Below are 25,238 nucleotides of genomic sequence, written 5' to 3' on the forward strand. Positions count from 1 at the left end.
AAATTGTTTAGAATAGAAACTGAACAGTTTCCACCCGCTGGCCTTCCTCCACACTGGTCAAAGCGGCGTTATGAAGGGCATGTGGGGGGTGGTGGCTGGGGTGTGGGTAGTTAGGGGGGGCACTAGTATTATAGTATCATGTTATTAACGATGATAATGATCGTTATGAAGAGGAAGAAGAAGAAGAAGAGGAGGAGGAGGAGAAGTAGTGTTCATAACTTGGCGTATGTATGTGTACCTAACAACTTCTTCCGCCCTGAGGGGCGGCGTCCATGGTTAGCTTGACTTCTGCCTATTCTCTGGTTCAGTCCACTGACAACACTTCCCCCCCCCCTCACCCCCGATCCACCACACTTACCACATAATGCCACATCGATCCACCTAAATGCTCACGTTCCAGTACCACAAAGCCTCCTTTACTCCATCCCTCCACCTCCCGTGTCTCCTCACCCTTGCTCTTTCCACCTTGGAGGCAAAGATCCTCATAATCCTTCTTCTTCTTCCATTTATCCTCATAATGTGACCGAACCCCATCAGTACCCGATGATCGGCCTACACAGACTGCTCCACCTGCCTCATCAATTCACCTTACTCGATGATTCAGTCCTTCACATAACACATGCCCAACACATTCAACCTAACTTCCTTGCCTTTGTATTCATGGCCCAAGACTTCCCTGACTGTTGAGACAACCGTACCTTCAAACATGTTCATCTCTGCGTTTCCAGACACTAACCTTACCTTCCACACATTCTTCAATGTACCCAGAAACTTATTCCGCTCTTTCACCTCACGACTCACTTCGGTCCTCAAGTTACATCCACTACCACGTCCCGTTCCAGGAAGGTGAGGCACTCCACCTCCTCCAGGCTCCCCCAGTTTAAACTTAGACTATCCTGTCTCATGTGGGACTCCGCTGCACCTCATTACCTCACTTTTGTTCATGTTTACTCTCACTTTACACCTCTCACACTCTGCCAGACTATGACACCAGCACCTGTGGTGTCCCTCTGGAATCTAATACCAAAACGATTATGATAATATCATTGCCAATGATAATGATAAATGTAATGATCATGACAAATATAAAAATGATGCTAAGAATGGGTACAAATGAGGATGAGTTGGGTGAGTGGAGCAGGTTGCGTTGGCAATATGAAATGGGCGGACAAGGGTGTGGGCTGTTTGGTTAGAAATAGAACCGTGAGTGATGATCTATAGTGTGGTGTGTGGGCAAGGGAGTGGATACTGAGATGTAAGTAATTGTGAGAGGAGCGCATTATGGGGTCAAGGTTGTGGGTGGGTAGGGTAGGTTACGGCTGGAGTTGTGGTTGTCCTGAGCGGGATGAGGGAAGTGTGGGACGTTAGCAGGTCTGGAGTGATGGGAGGCCATCATGTGGGGCACGTCTGCTGGGCAGGAGGGACCCAGGCCGACGTTACAACTGGATATCACTTTCCCTGACTTGAGTATGTCCACTGGTGAGCCACACACCTGTACCACCACCCACATCTCTCTTTCTCTCTCTCTCACTCTCTCTCTCTCTCTCTCTCTCTCTCTCTCTCTCTCTCTCTCTCTCTCTCTCTCTCTCTCTCTCTCTCTCTTGCTAATCTGAATTTCTCTTCATCTAGCCGGCAAAATACAGTTTGCAATAGATTACTGAAGTGATTCCCTTGACAAGCTGTTGACAGCCTCATATTTCACAAATTAATGGAGACTCGTTCTTTACTCTGTTTTACCGAAAAATTTCAAGCAATTTATATTAATTTTTAGACACATATGACGTCCAGTGACAAGATTACATCATTGTCATCATAAATAGTGATTCATTTATTCCATCTTTCCTGCAGTAGTGCCATGTTGATCATATACACTAATTCATACATGGTCTAATATTTTTGTTACAGTTACAAACATTTACTAACATTTGTCATATTGAGACGAACTTCTGCATCCTCTCGTGAAGAAAATCTTTCATTACAGACTTTTGTTATCCAATTCTCGTGCATCAATATCTCTCTTTCTAGGAATGCCTAATGTGACCTGGGAGAGCCATTACAACACTCACGTCATGTGATATATTCCAATGTCACGCGTTCCTCATCGTCGTAACATCCATCATACATCTATCAGTAAACTGATGTAATTTCATCGTCTACATATCCTAGACAAGGAGGAGTGAGGGATCTGTTGACCACAATACAGCCATGGCAGTAGATGGCAGGCGCGCGAGGCCCTGATACTGCTGCCGTGGGAAGATAAACATCCAAGTGTTGCCAGGGCGCCCAGGGTGGAGTGTATTGTCCCTGTTATCACAGGGGATGGTTGCTGGCTGCCCCAGGGTACGTTCCCTCTCAGCCATTAACACTTACCTGCAGGAATTCTATTTTTGCCTTGTAAGAACTGAAACTTATCCTTTCCTATATACAGTCTTATCAAATGCATGTAGGTATGGAGGATCTTTGGTATGACAGACTCAATCATCAGTGATGCTCCAAGTGGTCATTAAAACAGCTCAGTAATCGTAAACCACAAGGCTCAATTGCCCCTACAGCCGAGGACAACAAAATACATTGTTATAGCATGTTACCAAGATAGGTCTTCCCTGCTGTATGACACATGATGCCAAATATTACCACATTTCGTATAAACACATCCGTAAACCAACTTTGGGAAGCTACATGACACTGTATGATTCCATTTGATGCTGTGAAGTGAGTTGTCCATCATGAGGTAACCAGTTTGGTCCCAGCCATGGTGTACATCTCCGGAGTTAGCACTCCATGACCGGTATACTCCAACACTGAGCAGCTGATATTGCTACTCAGTTCCACTTAGAACAAGGCATCTAAGAAGTTCCTGTAAGAGAGTCCGTCTGCACATGAATAAATGAACGTCACCAGAGGTTTTTAAACATAGTCTTTTTTCTTTCCTGACCATAGCCACCTTGCATTGACCAGCTCAAGCACCGCATCATTCTACAAAGGTCGTGTGAAGTAAGGTTCAGGTTATTACCATAAAAGATAACAAAACCAGATAAAAAAAGAGGAACTGTTTGGGTATCAGAGATATTTCGGTCATGTTCAGTAGAGGAGCATGGTGGCTCCTGCAGAATCCTGTCTTATTCACATCTCCCAGCACTCCTGCATGCCACCACCCCTACTGACACGCACCCGAACCTCTCCTGCCACCTCACCCCTCGGTCTCTCTCTCTCCTTGCTTCTTTGCTTCTCCTCATCGTTTTGGAAAAATTACTTTCCATGTTATACGTTGTGTCTGAACGATAACCGTAGACATGTATATATAGTGACCACCTTCGTTCCCCTCCTTACTTCATCAACCATTTCCTTCTTTGTCTACATTTTCCGTTCGTCATCTGAATGTACGAGCCAGTTTGTGGTGGCCCCAATCATTTCCATATATCTTCATATAACCTCTTGTCACTATTCACGTATCATCGTCGGATTCAGCTACGTTTACTTTCGTCTATATTTCGTTACAACTTCGATGTCTTACATTCTCTACCTGATCTGTGAGTTGAAAGTCAGACTCATTCTTTCCATAGCGAGAACATGAAACCTTTCACTTCTTTACGGTTTTCCAACACTACGATATGTTATTCTCTCACAGGTACTCTCATGATCACTTGCAGAATAAGTGATACGATCCTTTCACCTCTTTAAACTATCCCTTGTTATATCCTTCAGTGCCTCCGTCGTCAGAACAATATTGTCCCTCACACTACATGCTAAAGTATCCTCTTCCCTGTCCCTGTGGGGCTTGGAACACCTCGCAACATTTCATGGTAGTGTCTCCCTTATCAGTTGATCTACGTAGATGTTAAACATTCATGAGAGCATGACATATTCCTGTCTTACTTCTGGCTTCAAAGTCAGACCATACCCAGGTGTTGCTGCAGGTGTTGCTGCAAGTGTAGCACATAGTGTAGGAAAAGATACGTGCAACACTTGGCCTGTCACCCTTAACATTCTCTAGGTCAGTTCTTGCACTCCAGCCTCTCACCCTGACCTAACTACTTCTCCAACATTAACCGACCACATAATGTGCCAGTGTTTCCTGGTTTCCTCCTCTAAACTGTTTCGATGGACAAGCCTCCCAGGGACTCCAGCATTCAACTTATGGCTGAGGTAAAACGCTATCTCAGTGAGATTTCAATATGTCACAGTTATTTTTATCAGACTGATCATATGTCTATCTTCTGACGTCCTCATCGACGCAGTTTCACCATTTCCTGAAGCTTTCTTTTCAAAGTTTATTGAGGTTATCTCTTCTTCGTTTTGCTTTCCCTGTCTCTGTAGTTTCAACTCCCTCGCTGCTTCTTTGATACGCATCTTTCTAAACTTCCTACGAGATACTGAATACTTCCCGTTGCACGTCCCCCTCTCTCCCAACACAGCTTTCTCCTGCCACACTGAACCGAGAAGTTATCACCCGTGATTTTCTTCAGAATTTCTTTATTCTTCAGTTGTATCTTCGTGGATGATCTGAACACAGAATCTCTAATACTGTAGCCTGGTAAGACGTGGAGGTTGCAACATGTGTTATGTGATGTTGGCTATGAATGACTGAGACTCCGATACTTCCCGCTCAAGGAAAATGGATGTAAAAGGAAAGATTGTTGGCAGTTTTAGAAGAGTATTGAGAGAATAACTGGGGAAAATGGGGTCATTGTGAGGTTCTAAAAGAAGACTCTACAGCAACTGGAAGAGAAGACACGAGTTGGTTGAGACCCATAAGGACGTGGCTCAGGGTACAGGATGTTCTTTCAATTAGTATGAGACTCAGGTGGACGAACAGATCAGGTGACAAAAGCGAATGTATTGCAGGGGAAGTAGCTCTCCAGATACTTTCCCTTCACAGTTACATAACGTAGATATGTGTCGTCCAAAGAAACATTTACTTGCTCAAATATTCATATGAAACTTGTCCCGTTCACTGAAGCTGTATGCATGCCTATGATCGCTCTCCTGCCTAGTGTCGACCACACTTTTCAGCCTTCACTCACACGTATGCCAGACCAGGGTAAAGGTTAACTCCACCATGTATTGGGAAGACTTCGTAATGTTTTATGATATGTATAGTTTAAGGTATTTTGTTTTCTTAATCTATGCGAACATCCATTTTCTTTTTTCTTCCTGATTTGCTTAACTCTCAGTTCTCAGTGTTATGTTGGATATCGATTTCGACTATTCTGTACCTTGTGTGTGGAAACCCCCACGTGTGCGATGTTGTCTCAAATATCACACAGATGTTTAGCATTATGATGATCACTCTGTTGTGTGATATGGCTCCCCAGAACTGTCTCGCAGAACAGGTTCTTCCCTGCAACATGCCATGGTTCATCCCTGACTAGAGTTAGTAAGTATTTATTTGCGAGGATAACTTGGCCCAGACATCCCGGGGCTCATATTGGCAGATTCCCATCAGTATGGAAGCCAGCACCCGGACCTGATACAGCAGCCAACAGAAGGGGAACCCGAAGCGCTCAGTAAGACGTGACAAGATAAGAGATAAGGAGGAAAGGTAAACAGTATGTGGAGACATCTAGTGCTGCCCTGACCAATCTTCTTGTTACATTGTCATTCATTCCAGAAAAAATGGTCACACACACATACACACACACACACACACACACACACACACACACACACATTCATATATGTCTGTGTGTGTGAACATGTGTGTGTGTGTATGTGTGTGTGTGTGTGTGTGTGTGTGTGTGTGTTTGTGTGTGTGTGTGTGTGTGTGTGTGTGTGTGTGTGTGTGTGTGTGTGTGTGTGTGTGTGTGTCTGAACATAGAATCTTTAGTTTCAAACTTCAGGAGTTAAGGTCACTTTGTGAATAATGCATCAGAACTGAACACTAACAGAGAAGGTAAGACGGGTCAAGTTATTTCCTGGAAAAATTTCCAGCTATGTTCACATCATAGTTGCGCTCTTTTTAAGGTAAAGGTCGAGGGTCAAGATTTAGGTGGATGAGTAGCTCCTTGAGTGAGGTCTGGCTATAAGTGTGGTAGAGGAGGCTTGTGCAGGACAGAAGAGAGAAATGAGCAAGATAAGAAAGGAATGGTGTAAGGATCATTCAAGAAGCACCATTATATCCTTATCTACCGGCTCGGCGGATGTGATATGAAGAGAAGATGAACAAATAAGAACAGAAATGCTGAAGATGAGACGAGAAGTGACCAGCAATAGTGCTTGAGAAATGTGACATAAACTTCAACAAATGATTTAACCGGAACAGTCAGGTGTTATGACAGGGACACACTGACTGAAGGAGGATACTGAGAGGTTATATCCAGGAACACATCAGCTGAGGGAAGATTCTGAGGGGTTATATGATCAGACTCAGCGACTGAAGGACACTTAGGCATTATATGAAGAGACAGAGCGGGTGAGGAAGGGTACTGAGGGATGAGGCAGTACGTGGGAAGGAGGGAAACCTAATGTTCCAATACGAGGTTCTCAGCTGAGACAGGAGGTAAGAGTCGGAAGCAATGCCGGCATCATAAACGCGAGGCAGAGGGAGATGGACGGTCATATTAGGCCAAGGGTGACAGGTAGGAGAGAGAGAGAGAGAGAGAGAGAGAGAGAGAGAGAGAGAGAGAGAGAGAGAGAGAGAGAGAGAGAGAGAGAGAGAGAGAGAGAGAGAGAGAGAGAGAGAGAGAGAGAGAGAGAGAGAGAGAGAGAGAGAGAGAGAGAGAGAGAGAGAGAGAGAGAGAGAGAGAGAGAGAGAGAGAGAAATCGATGTACTGAAGGACTAGGAACTGATATGGTATACTTAGAAGGTCAGAAGAACGTGTGCGTCAGGGAACGTGAAATACCAAACGAGAGAGAGAACAGAAGTTGGTGATTGAGGTACAGTGAGGGAGGGAGACACGAGCAGTCACCATGAGGTATGAAGGGCACCGTTGTGGGACGACGTTCTCCCTCATAGACAGACCCAACATATTGGACTCAGGGACGTAGACGGGATATAGACTCCAGCAGACAATGTCGCCCAAATGCTATATGAAGGTAAGGATATTACGTGTTGTCATAACCAACACGAGGATATTGCTTTTTCATCTCTGACGTAGTATTGTCCGTGTTTCACTTAAGGGTAATATCACAGTATTTCTTTTGCTGTATGTCATACATATCAGAAATATATAAACAAAGATACGTATCTTTGTTTCCTCCATGGTCATTGTATTTTTCTCTGTTGGTAATATTTACAGCAAACAATTCCTTTATCAGTGAAATATATCTTTACAGAATTTGTTTACTCAAAGCTAAAACTAATCTGTTGTTGCTTATGACAACATGAGGTTCTCTTCCTCACATGGACAACAACTACGGATTGTTTGGTTCTTTAACATTTTTGAAAAGTGAAAATCTTTACAGGAATCCAACTGTAGCGTTGAGGCATTTTCCTAATTATACCATCGATGTGGCTTTTTCTTTCGTACGAAAAAGAAGGTCTTCTTGAAGAGTGTATTGCGTACCAACGCTGAGTACATGTCTGACGAGAATAAAAAGTACGAAGACGTCAGCACAATGTACACTCGCACAGTGTACACTCGTACAGTGTATACTCGTACAGTGTATACTCGTACAGTGTATACTCGTACAGTATACACTCGTAGATATGCTGTAATCAGTGTTTCCGAGAGTTGAAGATTTTTAGGACGAGGTGCCTCACGAGACGTGAAGCGTAATGAATCCCCAGAGACAAACTTGTCGTACAATAAATACAAGAATTCCTCCTGATGTGTCACGTCTGTACCCTGAATATCTTCTGGGTAAAGCATGACAAAACTGTTCTACTTGGCGTCGAGTCCTTTAAAGAGAGTGTTGTGTGCAACGAGGAGAGATTATCAAATACCCAAGGCTGTTGTGGCAAGGCATAAAAAGTAACAAAACTGATAAACTGGGAAAAGAGCAATGGATGTAAAATTGTAATAAATATTTGAATTTCTTGCATGCAACTGAGTAGACCAGCACAAACAGTCTATAACAGGAAGATAAACAAGTTGAAAATTGCAGCTCAGTGCCCCCGTGGTGTATCGGCCAAGCGTTAGCAAGCCATGTTGTTCCTTCCGTGATGTTGTATCGCTGGTACTTCCAGACAACTGTTGTCAGTTCTCTGGTGGAGTTTCAGAACTAGATACTAAATGAAGATTTTTATACTGGTAACTTTACCTTGGTCTGGATCCGTTGGCACGCACGTCCACTGTGGTACCCCATCCTACGTACCTGCCAAAGAGCAACACGTATAAGCCTCGTCACTCAACACTCGCCTTAACTCAACACACCAGACAAGATCTAATGAGATTACGCGCGGGAATCTTGGTTTATGTTCCTCAGAAAACTGGGTGAGTTTAGGATACGCCGTCAGTGACTGTGAACTGCAGTGCTCCTCTCTCTCTCTCTCTCTCTCTCTCTCTCTCTCTCTCTCTCTCTCTCTCTCTCTCTCTCTCTCTCTCTCTCTCTCTCTCTCTCTCTCTCTTGACGTCTTGATACAAGTTAACATAGAAACGTTGTTGTAATCTTCCGTACTACAGGTATCTTCATTATAACACTACACTTTGACAAGAATCAGGACCATATTACATGGCTTAAAGAAAGAACTTATGAGATTCCAACACTTCATGCATGTTTCACTTTCTATGGTTGGTAAAGTAGTCCTCATAATCCTAACAGTGGTAACAAGAGGATCTTATATTTCTTACTAGGGAGTAAACAATAATGAACCTATTGTGGACTGGGAGTTCTTCCTCCACCAGCTCTTGTTCTTTCTTGAGAAAAATCCTCAAAGTCTACGTGGTATTTCATATCCCAGAAATCAATAGATTCATAACAGTTGCATTCAGTCCCTCGTATGATGGCATATGGACCTGTAAGCGAGAGGTACACCCAGTGTGGTGTGTGTACTGTGGTGTCCCTCGTGTGTACAGTCTGGTCTACGTGTTCTAGCCTCATGGCTCTCTAAGTGTACAGTTGGGTTTCTAGTTTAGCGCGCATCTGCAACGTAACGTCTGGTGTATTTGCTATGGCCTGAGCTTTACCTCTAACGTGCCGTCTGGTGTCCGCACTCAGTCTCTCAGATCAACACCAAATCCACACCTCACGGCAGCCCAGCCTTCTGCTCACCCGTATTAGTAAAATTGATTAATGGTGCACCGCAACGCTCAGTACTTGTCCTGATTATCTTATTCATAACGTATGTCTAGCACACATGATGCGTCAGTAGGTCTCGTATGGTACATCATTAAGACTGAGAGCAGGTATAGAGAACCAGAATGTGATATGCTAACCGTCATCTGACAAGACAGACTAGTGAATGTAGAGACAGGTAAAGTGATTACAGAACGTGTCACCCACAACGAACACAAGCAATCTAACCTATGTTCTGGGAAACATGTTTACGATCGTTATATAAACCAACATTTTGATTCGCACGGATATTTCTGCTACGTTTGATAAGAGACGAGTCAACAATATTTCTACTAATGGTTCAGTTATTGTTTGGGACAACCTTAGCAGTGCTTCAGTCATTATGATGATGACCAGGGAGCGGTGGTCATACCAGCGTCCCCTCCAACCCTGACCAACACCTGCACTGTGTGTTCGTCCTTGATTAAAGCCACTCAGGTAGGGGCGAAGCTGACCAGCATACCTGGGAGGGCCAGGTTGGTACGGGCTGGGCACCAACCCAGTATGGCAAGCTTCGCTCATCAAGCTTAGGAGCCAGGATTGTACGTAGAGGTGGCTCTCCATTGTGATTTCTTATGTATATATGGTCTATTATTACACCTGACACTGTCCATGTACCTGACAGTGTCCACGTACCTGACACTGTCCAAGTACCTGACACTGCCCTACCCATGTCCTTGCAGGGAAGGCACTGGTTGCTTACCTCACGACCCGTGTTCCCTAATGATGTACTGGCCATACGACAATGGAGTTTGAACTGCTGCCTCAGAGCTGTGTGATGGTGGTGGTGATGGTGGCGTTGGTGGTGACGGTGATGATGGTGGCAATGCTGGTGGTGGTGTGAGAGTGGTAATAGTGGTGGAGATGATGATGATGATGATGATGGTGGTGGGAACGTGTTCGGCGCGATGTGGTGGTTAACGGGAGGTTACTGAGGTGAAATGGTGGTAATTGATATTGGTGTTTTTTGGTAGTAGTAGTAGCAGTAGTAGTAGTAATAGTAGTAGTAGTAGTAGCAGTAGCAGCAGCAGCAGTAGTAGTAGTAGTAGTAGTAATAGTAATAGTAGTAGTAGCAGCAGCAGCAGTAGTAATAGTAGTAGTAGCAGCAGCAGCAGTAGTAATAGTAGTAGTAGTTACAGAAACAGTAGTGTAATAGTGATGATATCAATAGTGTTGGGGCCGATAGTGATGATAGTATTCAATGACATCGTAAGTGGTAAGGATAATGATACTCGTAACAGTGATAGTGACTGGGATGGTGAGAGGGATTGTGACTACAGTTATGGTTATAGTGACTGTGATAGTGAGTGGGATGGTGATGACAGCTGTGGTGGTGATAGTGAGTGGGATGGTGATGACAGCTGTGGTGGTGATAGTGAGTGGGATGGTGATGACAGCTGTAGTGGTGATAAGAGTGAAGGTGATGACAGTGAGGCAGAGCCTTGGCTGAGCACAAGTGTTGAAGGAGGATTATTGTATCTTCCTGTTTAGCGGGTCAGTGAAGGGTGGGCGAGAGCCGTGGCCAGCCACTACCACACTGCTATGTACACCCACCGCCACCACCGCCACCACACCACCACCACAACAACCTTCTCCTCTCTAATTTACCCCATGACTTGGCTTGACTTGTCTTATATTATCTGGTTATGACACGACGACATACAATTACAAGAGCATTTTACGAGTTTGATATATGTATGTCTGCTTACCCTCACATATCACTTAATACCACCCACTGATCTCTCAGCACCACCCACTGATCTCTCAGCACCACCCACTGCTCTGTCAGCGCTACCTATTGATCTGTCAGCACCACCCACTGATCTCTCAGCACCACCCACTGCTCTGTCAGCACTAACCACTGCTCTGTCTGCACCACCCGCTGCTTTGTCAGTACCACCTATTGCTCCGTCAGCAGCACCCCCTAATATGTCAGCACCACCCACTAGTGTGTCAGCACCAGCCACTGCTCTGTCAGCACCACCCACTGTTTTGTCAGTACAACCCACTGCTCCGTCAGCAGCACCCACTAGTGTGTCAGCAGCACCCACTGACCCATAAGTTCTCGGTGAGAGCCACCCAGAACTACACTCCAGTCACAAACTATTACTCAGTCAAGGATATGATGATGTTCGTTTCATCCACTTCAAGGTGGAGGATGTCTAAGTTCTGCACCATTCAGGAGGAGGGAGTTGCTGGAGGTGATTGCTGTGGCATGACTTGGGGTCCTTCAACAAGTCATCCGCTAAATTTGTTCAGTGTATTTGAGGGAGGAGCAGTCGCGTGACGGCCAGACCTGGGCCAGCACAGCGGAAGAGGTTGGTGGTATGCTGTGCGACGTGATGATAGATATTGCTGTTAGCTTAATTGGCGATCAATGGCCCATGACCTAGTTGCCTAGGAATCAATGCTGTAGGTCAATCATGAATCATATAGTGTTCGTCTTAGCAGAAACTTGCTGATGAGCCAAACTAAAGCTGAAACGTAGGCTTCAGTTCATACGTATAAACAGGTTAGGTCAGCAATAAGAGCAATGGAGATGACTACCTTGCTTAACGTAGAAGGTGTAGGTAAGTGCAAAATGAATAAAGAATGGAGATGGCATGAAAAAATCATACAAACGATAAGGAAGATGATAGATAAATAGGTCGGTCAAGGTGAGATGTAGCAGTTGGACATACAGACCCACGTACGACATGGATGTGGTGAGGGAAGTGGCTTGAGGTGAAGCTGCTACACATGATGCCATGGTGTATGACCGGGGACCGGACGCACTGGAAGCAGTTTGTGCGTGTGTGTGTGTGTGTGTGTGTGTGTGTGTGTGTGTGTGTGTGTGTGTGTGTGTGTGTGTGTGTGTGTGTGTGGAGGTCGCATGAATGGGGACGATGCCCGCCCTTGACTGATCAAGTTAGTGAGCAAATAGAAAAGGAAGAAGCGACTTAAAAGTGTGAAGTCCATCCTTATCTTTAACACACCAGGCAGTAATAGCATCTGCAAGGCTGGCTAGGTATACATAGCTGTACCTGTATGTGTATACTTCCGTACTGTATCAAAATGCAATATATCAGAGTTGCTTTTCTTGGTTTTCATAACAAAAACCAAGTTGGAACTAACGTAGTTTCTTGGTACAAGTTATGATAGCTCGCCCTGTACCGCGCAGTGAGTTATCACTAAGCGTTGCACATCAGGCGAGGATCAACTAACCACCTTGTGGTGAGAACCACTCGCGTTCCGTGTCACCGGATCCTCTAGTGTGCTGAATCTGACCCTACTACAGCCTTCCTGAGTAGGCTTAAGTGATCTTACTTGATGTAACTCGTCACCATAATAGCAGTTCACAACAAGTGGGTTTGGTTTCTTGTATAAAAGAGGCTGTCTCTGGGATTATTTTTTTTTCCTTTTAATTTTCATTAAGTCCTCAATGAGCGGGTGACAAGTCTGTAGCCTGACCATGGCCGAGGTCCTGAGATCTGTTCCAGACGGATCGTCCAGCCAGTCCAGAACTCCACTCAGCCTGAGGAGACTCTGGCCACACACAGCAGACTGTAGCTATATCAGTTACATTTGATCTACCAAGATCATACTTAGGTAAGATAACGCTAAATGTAGTCGAGTCTGGGAAAATGCTCGTGACTAAGGATGGTAATCATTATCTAATCAATGCAATCATTGATCCATAGTGGAGAGGTAAGGAGGTTATGACGAGTGCAATAACTGATCCAGTGTTCTGACTTTAGATGATGTGTATGGAAGACTTAGCTGCTGCTATCAAGAGCTTTCATAATGGAAGACGTGCAGTATTGAGTTACTGGTGTGAGGATGACTGAGTTTCCTGAGATGATGTAGGAATGCATCAAGGTTGTATGGCGTTACATCAGGTATCTAATGTTTGTATGGATGGGGCATTACCTGAGATGAGAACGGAATGGGGTGATAGCCGTGTCATACTGACCCATGGATACGAGGGATGAAGATCCTAAAATTGCCATATACAGCTGACATTGTGTTGTTAAATGTCTGAGGAAGACATGGATGTATTGGTTATATTAGTACGGACGTTAGGGGGAAAGCCGAAGGTGTAAAAAGACACCACACGAGGGAGAAAGTTTGGAGGTGCGTTAACAGCTCTGGAGAACAGGAATGATTCAAGTAATACGTGTTCACGAAGTTTACATGAGGGAAAGCTCGTCCCACCTCTAATGTCCACATTCACATAGATCAAGATAAGTGAAAGAAATAAGGCATTATTCATTATATGCGTAGCGTAGCTATACTTAAGAGCATAGACAAAATAAAGATGGAAGATGCGAGAATCGTAATTACACTGTGTAGATAAATCATAGAAAGGCGCAGAAATGAAGTCTTTCAGGATTGTGTAGTCACGTAGAACTTATGGCAGATGAGACGTTGTTGAATACCAGAGTGGTACAAGAAAGGATACAAGGAGAAGAGACAGACCACAGAAGACCTGGAGACATGTACTGAGAGAATCGGTTAGAACTGAGGCTATTACTGACGAAGAGGTTAGACGAACGACGGGGAATCACATGTCCTAGAAACATTTTGTGTGTTGGGTGATGTTAAGGTCGCTGGTACAGGTGTGGAGCTCCACGTTTGACTGTACCACACTAGCTGTGTCCCACCATGTAGTGAACCATCACGCGAAGGCAATCGACAAGCGATTGATTCCAGAAGATTCATGAGGTCGTCTCGTCTATATAGAAGCAACGTTCAGTAGGAATTCCGACGACACAGTACTGACCAGATATCGACCCTCAAGGTCACGACCTGCATGACAGAGGCTCACTGATACACAGCAAGGGTCTGCCTCCCTCGCTGTGATATGATCTTCCTTGGGTTCAGATGATAGTCAGGTCATTACCGTCTTTGTCACTTGGCTTTTTGGCACGTGATGTTCCTTCAAAGTGCGCTTCCCTATGGCACGTAGTGTCATTCATACCTGCACTTCCCTATGGCACGTAGTTTCACTTCATACCTGCACTTCCCTATGGCACGTAGTTTCACTTCATACCTGCACTTCCCACTGTATTTGTTACCGCATCATCTGGCTCTACTGTGGTGTGTGTCTTCACATCATTCCGGCAGCATTACCGGCCCATGACTGTATCATTGATCAAGCATCACCTAAGGTCACACACGTGTATCAGCAACGACTGTACTTGGCGATATCCTGTCTCGTGTACCGTTAAGTTTGCTGACACTAATCTGCGTGATAAATGACACACCTGTGACCTTATGACCTGATTTGTACACACTAAGGCAAGCGAACAATGGTTTTCGTTCGTGACGATTGTTTTCGGATAAATGAAGCTGTGTGGATGCGTCTTTCAAGAGGATTTCCAACGGTAATGTTTTTATTCTTTTTATTGTGATCAGCCTAAACATCAGTCACGGTCAGAGGTATACTTGGGACACACATCCGGGATAAATGATAACAAACTAAAGAAAAGATAAACACAGAGCAGAGCAGGTGGTACGGGAGTGGGTAACAGGGGACCAGTGGAACCATAAAACACTTGGCACTGCTGTGCCAACGACAAGGCTGGCCTGCCTCCTCCTCCCCCGATCATGCTGGTAGATGCTTGCTCACCGGCCCCTGCTACCCCTGCTACTCCTACTGACCTGAGAGTTAGTACACCTGTCCCATCTGTTGGTAACTGCTCTGGGATTAAACACAGAACGCTGCAGTTTATATATCCCAGCCGGATATTACAGCTGCCCCTGTAGTCAGCACTGCTGGGGTGTCATTACAGCTGCCCCTGTAGTCAGCACTGCTGGGGTGTCATTACAGCTGCCTTGCGAGTAGTACATCTGCCCCTGTTGTTAGTCTGTCCACGCTTCGCTCCCTAAAAGTTTTTCACCAACTTTTACTTCTTCCACTTTGTGTCCCTTATTTTGTGTCACTATTCATCTGTGGTGTGAATTGTTATGGCACACACTGGAAAGTCTAAACGCTCACAAAAAAGGCGGGAGAAAGAGTAGCCCATCTTGGGATGATGATACACTTCGTGGCGTCTCCGGTACCCTCCTCTGTGTTTACTAGTCTGTTCACTTGATGTTGCCCATGAGCAATTGTTGTCTAATAGACAACTTCATTATAATCCCTGAGGTTCCTTCAAAAGGTGACGTTCTCCTTGAGTTTCGTTCTGTGCAAAATCAAAGCATGATCCTCTCTTGTACTTACGACAGATGTCCCTGATTATGCTGCTCCAGTCTCTCACTACGCTTGCCACAGAGTTACACACACAGACATCTTGTCCTTTCTTGACGTCTCCCATCGCAGCTTTCCCTCATCCTTCTCATAGAATTTATCGTTCGGATTGACTCGTTTCCATCGGTAAAGTATCCGAACAGTTACGTTGTACTCAGCCCCCCACATTCTGATAATATGATGCCTATTACCTCTTATACTTCCAGGTTTAGTCTTCCCCTTCCTCTTCTTACAGCTTATGTAAATCATTAAGGAGCAAGGAGACAGTCAGAGGTGATCTGGCCGGGAACTCTCGATTATTTGACGTTTTTCTTACTCTTGTTATCTTCAGGATTTCGTGTAAAATCTTCCGATAAAACTGTATTCTTCAGAACTGTTTCTACCGCAATGAAATCGTACATTCTTTGCCTCAGATGCAAGCCTGCTCGGTTAACACGTACATTATGGATATTCCTCTTTCTAAACGCTTTAATGTTTCTGATTTGATCTCATTCCAGTTATGGTGTCCATTGTCAACAATACCGTCAACTGTTTCCTCATAGAAAGTTCAGTTTTACCTGCAGAACTATCAGCAAAAATCACCTGAAGGTGTTTGTTACAGGAACGGACTCTACTGAAGTTGGGCAAACGTTTTTGTGCCTATTTCATTGTACCTTCATAATATAACTTGACCTCGAGAACCCTTGCGAAAGACCGGATTTCCTGAGTATATCATTCCACCTGTGAAGAATAATTAACACGTCCACATTCCCGCTTATCGACTGCCAAACTCTGGCCTTGAGGGAGCAGTTCAATCAATACAAGATATGCTTAACACTCTCGTGACTACACTTAGTACTTCTTGAAATGCTTCCCTCACAAGAGTTCTTATGTTGGCGGGAATATTTCGTTCTGTTAATACCTGGAAAATAATTCTCCTGCAAGCAGTTAACTTCTTGTTAAATCCCTTGTGTCTACTATGGATTACTTCACATGCCCCCGAGACTTTATGTTTCCGTACCTTTCTCTAGACTCGCAAATAATGACTTTAAAAGTAGATGTTACTGGAAGGTTTACCTGGACAACCTCCTCTTCTTTCTACATCATTTCTTTGACAAGTAAACTCCGGCATGTTGATAGTTCAGGCTTATAATTATATTTCATCTTGGAATAAATGCCATGAATTTGATTATCAAGGTGTCCGATAATATGATGATAAGGTAAGGCAAGTGAGAGATTTCTCACTTCACGTCTGTACATGAAGCAAGGTCCGTCCCACGCTGGATTTTACGGTGGCTTTAGTCACGACTTCGCCAAGACTGGCAGACTCTCACCTGCTCTCCACATACATGTTAAGGCATTGTTTACCTTAAAACACCTCAAACTTTTTAAGACGTTTTAACTGTGTTAACTAACGAATCTCTGAAGCTAACGCTCTTCTACCTCCTCACTGCTGCGATGTTTTACCTCTAGGCAAGTGAACCAGAGAATCATACTTATTAAGACCGTTCTCCTCTTCCTTCACCCATCCAGAGAAGGACCTGAGACCCTTTGCTTCAGCTCCTCCCACTGGTGTCCTAGAATCCTGCAACTCGTCTTACTTCTTCCAGTACTGACCTCTGAAGTAAACAAGTATAAGGGACTAATAGACCACATTTCATGAGGTTGAGCTGAACAATGACCATAGGTTATAATTCTCATTAATTGCGTCCTTTTGTTCTATGAAGACAACAAAGCATCAGCTTGTGTTGGTGTTCAAAGGGTCTCTGATGTTGTCGTCCTTATTGGCCACGCAGTTGATACAGTTAATCATTAGTATAGAGGCTGATGAAAACATGGCTGGAGTTATTTAAGGTCATTTTCAGCTTTATATTTAACAGGTATTATGTTACGTATGTAACTATAGAGTTACGAATAGCTCTGTTTCCACGTAGAGTTACGAATAGCTCTATTTCCACGTAGAGTTACGAATAGCTCTGTTTCCACGTAGAGTTACGAATAGCTCTATTTCCACGTAGAGTTACGAATAGCTGTTTCCACGTAGAGTTACGAATAGCTCTGTTTCCACGTAGAGTTACGAATAGCTCTGTTTCCACATAGAGTCCATGAAAAAAGAGTTAGGTGATCCAGACAGACGGAGCTTGTGATGATGCAGGCGAACTCGGTAAGTTGCCTTTGTAGCCTAACACACGGCTCTCTCTTCCTCCCACCAACCCTGACCTCACAGCCTTAGATTCTACGTCAAGCTGGAGAATAGTGAAATGAATCTAGTCGTCTATTTACGTGCATATGTTAGTGCGTGTTTCTGGCATTATCCACACCTAATGAAGGGTGGAATCATGCAGGCGAGACTAAGGACGACACATGTGGTAAGTTCGGCCAGCAACATCTCGACGACATGTCCCAGATAAGAGTTTGTCTTGAAGAGCTGGAGACGTGGTAACGCCTCTGATGCCAGCGTCCTCAAGAAATCACAACGAGCCTCAATCCTTTGATCTATCTATCATCTATCTATCTATCTATCTATCTATCTCTAGCTGTAAAGAAACTGATTTCAGTTTGGGAGGTACATAGTTAACAACGTCCTCCAGGAGCTCCCGAGCGAGAGAAAACGGCCCACAGTCCCTCCTTCCCACACATAACATTGGACAACATCTTCACACAACTGAAGACTCCTACATGGGTCATTCCGTCTGGGTTTCTCACACCCAAGGTCACGTGCCAAATCTCTTCACCCGTCATGATCACCACCGATCTCCCTGCACCAGTGTACATACGACCACATGACAGCAAGGGTCGTCTATTCTGGCTGTACTGCAGCACGCTAGGGCAACAGGCACCTCAGTGTTGCTAATGATCATCAAGCTACCAGCTGCTACCACTGCCATGTATGACGAGGTTCTCCTCCACTGTAATCTGGTCCAGGTAACTACATCATTGTTTGATTTAGGTGTTATCGTTGTTGCGTACCCAACTGTGTTACAGCTACACAACAGTTTATCGCATGAACGTCCCTCTTTCTTTTGTGTTTAGTTACATACGGAAACTTATGTGATTAAGTCTACATGTATATGTGAGTGATTGTTTGGTGATTAGCTGTGAGTAAGTTGTATGTAACATAAATGTGCCAGTTTGCTGTTAGCTTACCTTTATTTACTCGTACATATGAAAGCTTCAACTTTCAGCATCAGGATGATCAGATCATAATCTACCGTCTGCCACAGATGGTGGCAGCATCACCGTTAGCAGGCGCATCGGACACCATCTGTACTAGGCAAACATATTGGGCAACTGCGACAGATGGTAGGAAACATCTGCTGGGATGTAATGAAGTTCTGAAGGGTACCACCTTCCTCAGATGTGATTTCATTACTGATGTGTACCGTCTACTACGGTTGTGACAAGCTACAGTTGACGGATGTCTTCTGTCTAGGTTGAGAAAAAGGCAAAGTTGACGGGTATCTTCTGTTTCGGGGAGGGAACAAGCCAGGGTTGATTGGCACCATTTGTTCAGTCGGTGGTGAGCCAGAGTACACATAAACTGTCTGCAGGAGGAGTGACGGCCTGGTTAACAGGGAGAGGGGTTGCCTCTTCTCCGACAAGGCATTTAGAGCGTAATATCCTTTGCATGTGAACGTGACCGACCATCGTTATAAACAGCGAACAAACTGACAAATGTAAAGCCATATATGTAGGTAAAACCTTAAGGAAACAGACAATACGGTATCTAGCGCTTTGTAGATGACAGTACAAGTACGTACAGACGTCTGTGTGGTGTGAATTTCTATATATATTCATGTTTTCAAACAGTAGGATTGTATAGATAGTGATTTTGAGTAGTTGCACTGTACCCGTCAGGCTCCTCTCCCGGTGCGACCCACGCACTCACCAGCAACATTGCCAACCATACCCTTACCTAACGCCCTCCGACCCAGAAATCATTCTGAGGAGCGAAATTACGAGTGTTAACTGGTTCGTTAGCTGCGAGGAAGTTTTCTTGAGACCGACAAATAGAAGTTATGGCTGTCCGACTTTAGTGGCCTTTTGAAAAGACAAGAACACCTTTAAGACGTCCATTAATCCAAGCGGGTTACTAAGACAGTTTACTCCAGGACCTCAACACGTAAAAGAATATCACAGGAGGATGCAGCTTGTACATGGTGTGTCCCCTGCTGGAGGAGGAGCAAGACTCACCGAGAGATACAACCATCAAGTCAAGTAACTATGTCCATATTGTCAGGGGGTCTACAGTCATGTCCATTTTGCTTGTCTGAGCCTCGAGCTGAGCTCCTCCCTACATAGAACAACAACAGCCTTACTCTGTTTGTCTTCTCTAGATAAGCAATGATTCCAGTGCTTCCTCCTCTTCCTCCTCCCTCACCGCAGAACAGGTAAGATCTCATCTCTGTAGTACGCATTATTTCCGCGAATCCAACAACATCAGATGCATTCTCCCTGATTCTTGATTTATCATTAAGAGATAATTAAAATAACAGTAACATGTTGCTGTGGAAGGTAGTGAGGTTGACATTACTGCACTGGTGGACTGCTACGCTGAGGTGGGTCAGTGTCCGCCTCTGATGCAACCCTTCCATCAAAAGTTAAAGTCACACGAAATACTTGAAGAACTTACGTAAATTATCTCGGTTTCGAAAAGAGGTTTATTTCTCGAGGTACACACTAACTAGCCTAATAAAACGCTCTGATACGAAAGTTTATTTTGACGGAAATTCGACCTTTCTTGTGCAAACGTCCTGAGCGTCAGCTTCGACGTGTGAGCCATAGATATATATTGACATGACCGAAGTAAGTAATAACTTATCAACGGAGTATCCTACACTGGAGAAAATATACAAAGACAACGTGATTTACACACAGGAAATAATATGATGTTCAGCGTTCAGGGAGAGGCCAGGTGAGAGGAAGGAGGACGTAATCATTGAATATCCATCTCGAGTTTCCGTCCTCACTTCCTCCCTACGGTGGTAGTCCTGCTGGATCTATCATGTCCTCATAGAACAGGTTATCTGTACCTTTCTTAATGTGTCTCATAATGTGGGAAATGTCTCATAATGTGGCAAATGTGTCTCATAATGTGGGAAATGTGTCTCATAATGTGGGAAATGTCTCATAATGTGGCAAATGTGTCTCATAATGTGGGAAATGTGTCTCATAATGTGGGAAATGTTAAAATTTATTTAGTTTGGTCTGGGGATATGGAGGCATTAGCTCTTCCTCATATTGCACTTTTCCACGCGTGCTCTAGTCAGAGTTGCTATCAACTTCCTGGCGCTTCGTGACCCCGCCTTGCTGCCACCCCACACCTCCAGTATACCACTCTCCTCACGCCATCACGTCTGCCTGACACGCTCTGTCAATTAACTGTATGTACACTGCTGTGATTAGCCCCTCATCATCACCACATCATTCAAATGAGAGACACGCGTTGTAGAGGCAGCCAACTGGGGGGTATGTGCCTCTCGCGAGTGCCACTGGTCAGTGGTTCTTCCTCAAACTTGCTACTGCCGCCCGCTACGCCCTCTGACTCTACCCCAGGCAGTGTCCCAGGTACTTCCCTCTGCTTTATACTGTCTCAGGCACTGCCCTAAGTATTATCCTCTAGTTTATACTGTCTCAGGCAGTCTCCTATGTACCTCCCTCTGGTCTATCCTGCCTTTTCGTACTTCAGATTACAACATTATGGAGGAGTGTATGTCGGTCTACCTGCTCAGTATTATGCATATTCTTAATGAAATAAATTCATGAACAATAAAAAAGAATCACTAAAATGGAGATGATATACGTGTGGGTATCACCTGTTACCTTGAGGTCAGACCATGGACAACAGCAGATAGGCTGAATACATCATGCACCATTGCAGGAGCAGGTTTGTGGTGTTAACAACTAGTGAGTGATCATGTGTGGACGAAATGGAGGGTCCTGCTCAACCCTGGCTCCCTATCCTTCAGCTATAACCACACGGCTGCCACAACCGTCCTGCGTCACCATACTACTGCTATAGCCATACCCACATAGTCACAAGTGTTGTGACCATACGCAGACAACTCCACATACACGGGAGTAGTACCAGACATACACTTACAAGTATTGTCATCACACATGAAAAGCAGAGGTGTTTTCACCACACATACACTGCACAGATGGTATCACCACACACATACTGGGCAGGTGTTATCATCACTCGCACACAGACACAGGTACCGTCTTCTCATGTACACAGACACAAGTGCTATCACCACATGAACACTCTACAGGTCCCTACACTTACACGAACACAGGTACTATCACCACACGGACGCTATACAGGTGTGGTCAACACACGGACACAGTGAAGGAGAGAAGGTGAGTATATGACTATACCGACAATGATGGGCACCTGATCTGCCTCATACGGACAAGAGGGGTGCGTGACCTGCCTGAGAGGGTGAGTGCGTGACCTGCCTGAGAGGGTGAGTGCGTGACCTGCCTGAGGGGGGGGGGGTGAGTGCGTGACCTGCTTGAGGGGGGGTGAGTGCCTGACCTGCCTAAGAATGTTATAAGTGTGGAGTTGCTGAGAATCATGGAGCGTGACGTACCTGGGAATGGTCGAACGTGATGTACCTGGAAATGATGGAACGTGACGTACCTGAGAATCATAGAACGTGACGTACCTGAGAATTATGGAACGTGACGTACCTGAGAGGAAGTGTGACGTACCTGGCAATGACGGAGTGTGACGTACGTAAGAAAGGGAGTGCGTAACATACCTGAGAGTGAGGGGCGCAGGAAGAGCAGCAAGAAGAGGACGACACAGGCCAGGCCAAGCAGGAGGACGAGGGCCAGCAGGTGACGCTCCAGACCAGTTCTCATTCCACATCCCTTAGAGACAGCGGGCTGTTGTTGTTGTTGTTGTTGTTGCTGTTGCTGTTGTTGTTGTTGTTGTTGCTGCTGCTGGGGGTTGGTGCTGCCCCAGGCGTCCACCTCCTGTAGGGGATTTTCGTGGATCGTCACTCGCACTTCGCCGCTATCGTTTTGTGCGTCACCGTTGCTGCCGTCGACTTTGTTGAGAGGCAGCAGTTCGCTGGGGTGGGCAGCGTCGCGGGCGGCAGGCAGAGAGTCAGCCTTGTTCCCCCCGGGCACGAACCCGTTCTTGTGAGTGTCCGCCGTGTGCAGCATGGCCAGGTCAGAGCATGGAGGCGGCGCTGTCCCACCACCCTGACGACTACCTCAACACTGGCCGCCCCGCCCGCCAGCCCTCCACACGCCACGCCGCGCACACACCCCGCCAGGCACTCACCTGCCTCACGCACACACACACACCCCGGCACGCACTCATCTCCCTCACACACACACACACACACACACACACACACACACACACACACACACCCAACCAGGCACTCACCTGCCTCACTCACACCCCTGCCGCACACCCCTGCCACACACCCCTGCCGCACACCCCTGCCACACACAGCCCTGCCGCACACCCCTGCCGCAGACCCAGCTTCTTCATGAACCCCTCACCCTCCTCTATCCCCTTACACACTTTCCTTACTCTCTTGATAAAGCTCCTCACTGTTTCTAATAGTTTTCTTGCCACACCATATATTCATAACACCTTCCTCAGGACTTCTCTACCAACTCTATCATATGCTTTCTCCAGATCCATAAATGCCACACACAAATCCCTCTGCGTCTCTAAGTATTCCTCACGCACATTCTCCAAAGAAAACATACCCTTTAGTGCTACTGAATCCACATTATTCTTCCTCGATCTGATGTTCGATGCATGCCACAACCCTCTCAATCACCGCCCTTCCGTACAATTTACTCAGTTACTTCCCTAATTCGAGCACTCACCTCTGTCCGCATTGCCTTTATACAATGGCACTATACATGCATTCCACTAATCCTCTGGGACCTCTCCATGATCCATGAAAATCTTAATCAACCAGTCAACAACACAGTCACCTCCTTACTTAAGAAATTCAAGTGCAATATCATCCACTCCAGCCTCCTCGCCACATTTCATCTCACACACGGCTTTCACCACTTCTCCTTTCACTACAGTATTTGCCATGACTCTCTCGCATCTCATATCTTCCCGACCAACACATCGTACACCCGCCCCCTTCTCCCCTTGTCATCAAATACACTCAACACTCCTTCAGGATACTCAATCCATCTCCTCTTCCCTTCATCTCTGCCTGTTACCACTTCCTCATTTGTTTTTCCCCTTTATTCTCTTGATTTCCACACGCTACTAATCTTCTTACAAAACATCCTATACTTACTTGATTTTCTTGATACTCATCTCAAATCTCATTTTTCCTGTTTTTCAGCTTCTTCACCTTCTCTTGATCTCCTCTCGCTTCCTCTTGTACATATCCCACTCACTCGCACTCCTTCCCTGTGAGTAGCGCCCATACACATTTCTTTTCTCTTTCACCAGCAACTTTATATCGTTTTCCCACCATTCACTACCCTCCCAGCGTCGACATACCACTCACTTCTCTCACACAAGCCAGCAGTGTCTCCATAGACACCTTCCATTATTCACCCACTCCCTTAACTTTATCTATTCTCACCTTTAGCCATTCTACACTCAGTCTCCCCTGGTATCTCTTCATACGAGCCTATTTGCCAAGCTTACTTTCACCACCCCTTTCTTTCACCCACATTATTTCCTCTTTTCCGAAAATCTCTACAAATCTTTACCTTGCCTCCACCACTCAATGATCAGACAACACCAGCTGCCCTTCTCAGTACATTCACATCCAAGAGTCTGTTTTGCACGCCTGTTAGTCAGTGCGTAATCCAATCAAGCTCGCTTATCATCTTTCCAACTCCATGCATACTTAAGTACGTTCCTATTTTCAAAAACAGGTATTCGCAGTCACCAGTTCTTTTTTAACACACAACTGCACAAGCTGTTCGCCTTTTCGATTTACATTACTGAATCCCCTCTATCCCCTCATTATACCATCAACTGCCACATTGCTCACATTCGCATTCAAATCATTCATGACTATACCTGGTCTCTCGCATCAAAACTCATTCAACTACTCCCAAAACACACTCCTCTCTTCGTCACCTTTCTCGTAGCCAGGTTGATTAGCACTAATGATTACCTACCTCTTGTGATCTACTCTCATTTTTACTCACATCAGTTGACGCTCACCTTTTTACACTTAAACACTTCCACAACTCTATCTTCAGCAAATGTGCTATCCCTTCCGTATCTCTCGCCGTCTCCCTCAAACTATCCCCTGACTTTACCCCTAAGCCATTCCCAAACTCTTCTCTCCTACTCTTTGTTTCACTCAGAGCGAGAACATCAAGGTTCCTGTTCTCAAACACACTACCAATCTCTTTCTTCTTCTGTCTTGGTTACATCCGAATACATTCAGACACTTTAGCCAGAGCCTTCGAGGAGGATGAGCATTCCTGGCTTGGCTTCTTCTTCTGTTCCATCTTTAAGAAATTGGAATGCAAGAAGGGAAAGGTTTCAAGCCCCTTCCTCACTCTTCTCTCAGCCATCTTCAACTACACACCATTAGCACAGAAGAATATCAATGAACGTTTAAAGATAATGCTAACTCTAAATAAAACCATCAAGCACCTACAGATAAAGCAACACACAGAAAGATGTAACTCATCATATGAGGTTGTTTGAGAGTTAGGGATTGTGAGAACCATTAGTATATCTAACTTTCTATTTCCTATCTTGCTCACAACTCCTGTAGTTAGGATCTACCACACGTGTCTGGTTGATTTCCTTCAATCTTTTGCAGACTTAGAAACTTTCCGT

The 25,238-nt window shown here is 45.1% G+C and overlaps 1 protein-coding gene across 1 annotated transcript in view; it reads right to left on the reverse strand.

Moving 5' to 3' along the window:
* Positions 1-22,699, reverse strand: part of Nep1 (Neprilysin 1) — a 105,260-nt gene extending 82,561 nt beyond the window's left edge. The window contains exon 1 of the mRNA XM_071692261.1: positions 22,195-22,699. Coding sequence (XP_071548362.1) covers positions 22,195-22,603 — 409 coding nt within the window. The 5' untranslated portion in view covers positions 22,604-22,699. The remainder of the gene's footprint in view (positions 1-22,194) is intronic.
* Positions 22,700-25,238: the final 2,539 nt, after the last annotated feature.

The sequence above is a fragment of the Panulirus ornatus genome, chromosome 52, assembly GCF_036320965.1.
Source record: "Panulirus ornatus isolate Po-2019 chromosome 52, ASM3632096v1, whole genome shotgun sequence".
Lineage (NCBI taxonomy): Eukaryota > Metazoa > Arthropoda > Malacostraca > Decapoda > Palinuridae > Panulirus > Panulirus ornatus.